This window comes from Centrocercus urophasianus, unplaced genomic scaffold (genome assembly GCF_019232065.1).
Source record: "Centrocercus urophasianus isolate 14NV4802_14NV808 unplaced genomic scaffold, USGS_Curo_1.0 seq_13, whole genome shotgun sequence".
In the NCBI taxonomy this organism is placed as follows: domain Eukaryota; kingdom Metazoa; phylum Chordata; class Aves; order Galliformes; family Phasianidae; genus Centrocercus; species Centrocercus urophasianus.
The window spans coordinates 51,879,107-51,884,082 of record NW_024884475.1 but is presented as its reverse complement, the minus strand read 5'-3'; the positions used below and the strand labels follow the sequence as shown (position 1 = coordinate 51,884,082).

The window sequence follows — 4,976 nt, the reverse complement described above, 5'->3', positions numbered from 1 at the left end:
AAAAACGTTTTCTGTCAGTTTAGATCCTTCCTACCCCCAAACACATTTTAATGAAGCATGGTGGTAACATTCAGTCTTTTAAATGAAGACAAAAACAAGCTGGAGCCTCAACTCTCAAACAGAAACACAGCAGCTACAAAAGTAAATTAATTTGATTGGTGATAATGTCATTTAGATACAGGACAAGTGCACAGAAAGTATGAGGTCTCTTGCCCTTGATATTGATAAAAAACACAAACTGACCAACTATGAAAAATAAAGCAGAAATTATGCATTCACGGTACAGTAGAGCATATCAAGCCTGGATGCAGAATACGTGACGCATACTCGAGAAAAAGTTTCAGAAAATAGATCAAATTCAAATAACTTCATAGAAAATAAGTTTTATTTGGCTTCTCTCATACATTTTTTTTACAAACAAAAGCACAGTCATACAGTTTGCCTCTCCCCGTGCACATCTAGAATTACTCATAGGAAGCCATTAATAATAAGGCAAAAGGTGCCTTTGAAATCATTTCAGACACATTGCATTTGGACTGTAAAGCATCCAAAGTTATTTTCAGACTTTAACTTGGGAAAACGTTTCAGGTGTTTCTTGTCCAATTCACACAATTCTCCCACGCAAGAAAGAAGGGACAGACCTTGCAACAAAAAACTGTAAAACCAAGGGGCAATATTCGTTTCAAGGCAGAGCTAAAGACAGGTTCTCTGTTTTGTTGGAAATTAAAAAACAAGAACAACACAACTAAGTAACTGCTGTTTTAAAATGACAAATCAGCCATCAGTAGTTTAAGACTGGTTGCAGAGAGCACTCTCTTCAGACGCTTCCCATGTTCAGGTCTGTTTCCTGTCGGCAGTGACTGTGGAATTTGTTTCTTGCTGCTGCTTCTTAACACTTCAGGAAGAGGAGTAAATGCACCTCGGGCTTTCATACATCACAAGAGGTACTAACCCATCAAGTAGCCCCTACAGAACAAAATTAAGTTAGGAAAAAAGTTAGCAATCAAAGGCAGGACCGCCTCAAAAAGCGAGGAACTTTAACAATATTAAACCAAAAGCCACAGCTTGCCAAAACACTCTTAATATCAAGGCTATTTAGTACGTACATCCTGTGCAAGGTATACACCAGCCCACTTAACTACATGCTCCTTCCTCAATTCATTTAATGAGCCCTGAAAATGGATCAGACTGCTCATTGCTCTCTATCCAACTCCAGCAATTGCTTAGAATTTCTGAAGCCCACATTACACCTTTGGAAAGCTGCATTATTTGTACCCTTTACACAAACTGCCAGCGTAAAGACATTCAGTATGTCCTGACATCCCCCGACACTGAACACAATTCTGGGCTCTTTTTCTCCTCAACTTCTCTGCAGCCTTGTTTCTTTGAAGATTTTAAGAAAAACAACTGTCACAACACATATAATCAATGAAACAAGAAAAATATACAGCAGGTTGTTATCCAGCAACTGAGGAACCCAACGCATCTGCATTGTGAAACACATTTTCTTAATACACATGAAGAGTAAATAAATATTTAAGAAAGGAGTGACAACGCATTACGAAGTTAGGAAGTATTACTTTTCAGAAAGGGTGGTCAGGCACTGGAATGGACTGCCCAGGGAGGTGGTGGAATCACCGACCCTGGGGGTGTTCAAGGAAAGGCTGGATGTTGTGTTGAGGGACATGGTTTAGTAGGAGCTGTTGGGAATAGGGGAACGGTTGGGCTGGGTGATCTTTTAGGTCTTTTCCAACCTTGGTGATTCTATGATTCTATGATTCTATTCTGTGAAGTCAACACCTCACAGAGCTACTCCAGAAATTAATTACTGGTACCTCTAAACTCCTGGTTTTGGCTACTCTAAATAAAATAGAGTTAGAAATAGAGAAAACAGAAATTGGAATTCTTGCATTTGGTTACTACGTAGCCTGACAGCTTCAGATCTTTCCTACTTTTCAGTCTTTGAGTATCAATGTATCAAAATGTCACGTATATTGCTTCAATGTTATGTTCAGTTTTGCAGCAACAGAGAAAAAAAAAAAAAAAAAAAGCCTGCATTACCTTTACTTTAGGTCTGCCTTGGATACTTCTGAAAACCCATTTCGCTGCACTCAGTATTTTTAGTTACGACCTTTCATGTACCTTGTCAACAGAAACGATTCATCCGCCATGTTCAGTCTAACTGAAAATTAATTACAACTCATACTCACCAATCGTATCATCTGACTTACCAGGATCTGTCATCTCTTTTTGAACCACAGCGCAATCTTAGAGCAGCTGAGCCCAAAACTTTTCCACTTTGTTCAAGATAGGTTGTTCCAAAAAACCACTGAAGAAAAGCAATTTATAGCCAAGGTCCAGATGTTTAGAACACCTGGTTTTATTTCCTGCTAAGCTCATATTTACTGTTGCCGCCACAAAAGAGGACAAAAACAGAGAGAAAAAAACGCTACTTACGGTAATTTCATCCTCATGAAAACTCTGGCCATAAAGAAGCTCAAAAGCACGCTGACAAATCCAATGAAGAGCAGGAGAAACCTATTCAGCTTGGGGATATTTGGTGCATTGGATCGATCCAAAATTATGAATCCTAGGCCACCCATTGTGAACAGGAAGCTAGACGCAAGCCCTTCCATAATATACTGTCCGTTTACTCTACAGGAGAAGAAAACAGAGGGGAGATGGTAGGATGTTAGAAAAAGTTTAGATTTAAAGTAACTATCTGTACTTCAAAATGCAGCTACTCAAGTTATTAACTTTGCTGGATGACTTCCTAAGTAAATTCAGAAAATTTACATTACACAACTACATTAAAACTGTTAAATGTAATTTATTTCCTCCACTAAGAGCCTGCAAAGCAACCGGGCAAGAACATGATGGTTTCATGCACAGCAGCATACAGCATTGGATACCATGCAAGCTGATCAGCTTACAGAAATATCTACTCCAAAAGTAGCACCAGCTTTCACAGATGACTCAAGGTGCAGAGCTGGGGCCAACAAGCTCTCCGAAACTTATTTCCACCATGATGTTTAGGCAGCTGTTCCCTAATTCTCAGCCTGGAACAAACCCCATTCTGAGTACTGTGCCAGCACGTGAAGCACACCTGCAGGTTCCAGCACACAGCAAAAATGGCTCCTGTCTGCGGAGTGTTTTGCTACCTGCATGCTGGGCATGCAACTGGATCTTCTGCATGCAACAATAACTAAGCCTTTTTCTATTACTGTAATCAGAAATACCAGCAACTTCATAGGCGTGGTACAACTGAAACTGCTATGTACGCATGCTAATACTGAAATGATAATGATCATTTTTGCCACAGATTCTTAAAATCGTCAATACCACCTTCTTGCACATTGTTTCTGCTGAACTGTACTCAAGTCCAGTCAATTCCCTGCAGGAGCCCAACGTGTGCACACTGCAACAATCCGGCCCAGTCTGAGTCATACACTACATCCAGCTCAAATCAAAATTTACACACGATGCATGACACACACTTACAGAATGGTTCTGGTATTTTAAAAAAATAAAAATACGAACTGTGATTCTCGCACACACACACTCGTAGAGAAAAAAAATCAACATGTATAGATTAAGTATTTTTAGACCAGATCCTGACTAAGCAATTTCTTGCTTATTGTCAGTAATAGGTACAAACATCTATTTTGTATTTGTATGTTCACAGAATCATAGAATAGCCTGGGTTGGAAGGGACCTCAAGGATCACGAATCTCCAACCCCCCCCCTACCGCAGGCAGGGCCACCAACCTCCACATTTCATACTAGACCAGACTGCCCAGGGCCCCATCCAACCTGGCCTTGAACACCTCCAGGGATGGGGCATCCATGTTATGTATTCTAACCTTCAGGCACAAGACTCTCAATTACATTAAAAGCTAAAAGGCCAGACCATCACTTTGCATGAAGATTATATCACCATGCATCTGCACCCAGTAAAAAAAAACAAATAGGTAGGAAAAACTGGAAGTAGTACCAGATCAAAACATTCTTGTTACTAAAATATACAGTCCTACAAGCTTTTGAAAGATCTAATTTTTCTAATTTTTGCTGTATTTTAACGGTTTTATTTCAGATTTGCAAATCACAGCCCAGATTTCGGACGGGCTCAGCCTTTTGGGAAGCTCAGGGTAAGCTGGCACAGCTCCTTCACGCATGTTTGTGTACGTGGCGCTGCTCCTACCTGTATGCCAAGAAAGCCACCGGCCGCTGGTGCCCATGTTCATCCGTCATCGAGCCCACGCTGGGGGGCTCCACGATCACATCGTAGATAATTCCTGAGAGGAAACAAACAAACACACAGCGTCAGCTTGGAGTCTCAAGCGAAGGGGGAGAACCAAGGCGACAGCTGGCAGGCGGGCAGCGCATCCTATGGCCCGCCGGGCGCCGCAGGACGTTCAGCCACGAGGCTTCCATCGCCGCGGCCTCCCCTGGCGCGGCGCGGCGGTACCTCCGGTGATGAGGAAGTACGACACCACCACCAGCGCGTAGACCGTCATGGCCGAGGGCATGTGCACCCATCCCGGCCGCTTCAGCTTGATGTTGGGGCACTCGAGGACGGCGAAGGGCAGCCGGAACAGCGTCTCCATGGCGGCGGCTCGGTCCGTACGCCAGTCCCGCGCCGCCGGGCGCTTTGCTCACACGAAGGCGGAAACGGAAAGCCAGCCGGGTCCTGGCAGGGGCGAGTAAAGAGAAGAAAAGCGAAAAAAAAAAGATGAAACCAACAAAATCCCCGCAGAGCGATACTGGAACGTAAGATATTCTCTGCGCACGCCTTCGATTTGCGAAAAACATCCGGAAGCCGAGGCCGCTCCTCGGAGGGTAACGATTCCCTTTACCCACCTGCCAGGGCCCAGCAGCCCTGACGTGTCGCCACCGGGTAGCCAGGAGGGGCGCGGCGGAGCGGGCGGAGGGCTGCCCGCAGGACAAACAGGCCGCGCGGGGGCAGTAGCGCTCCG

General features: G+C 43.8%; 1 protein-coding gene across 1 annotated transcript; it reads right to left on the bottom strand.

Moving 5' to 3' along the window:
• Nucleotides 1-367: 367 nt before the first annotated feature.
• Nucleotides 368-4,659, bottom strand: OSTC (oligosaccharyltransferase complex non-catalytic subunit). The gene is made up of 4 exons (XM_042812430.1): nucleotides 4,469-4,659; nucleotides 4,202-4,295; nucleotides 2,458-2,655; nucleotides 368-966 (listed from the first exon to the last, which is right to left on the bottom strand). Exons 1-4 carry the CDS (start codon nucleotides 4,605-4,607, stop codon nucleotides 948-950), a joined length of 450 nt encoding a protein of 149 aa, XP_042668364.1. The 5' UTR covers nucleotides 4,608-4,659; the 3' UTR covers nucleotides 368-947.
• Between the last annotated feature and the right edge of the window lie 317 nt (nucleotides 4,660-4,976).

What these genes read in the sequence shown, in the direction of transcription:
- OSTC (XM_042812430.1), bottom strand. Translation starts at nt 4,607, where the DNA reads ATGGAGACGCTGTTCCGGCTGCCCTTCGCCGTCCTCGAGTGCCCCAAC. An exon ending in GTACTTCCTCATCACCGGAG is followed by an intron (nt 4,296 to 4,468) that starts GTACCGCCGCGC and finishes GTTTCCTCTCAG; the next exon opens with GAATTATCTACGATGTGATC. An exon ending in GTGGCTTTCTTGGCATACAG is followed by an intron (nt 2,656 to 4,201) that starts GTAGGAGCAGCG and finishes CTTCTCCTGTAG; the next exon opens with AGTAAACGGACAGTATATTA.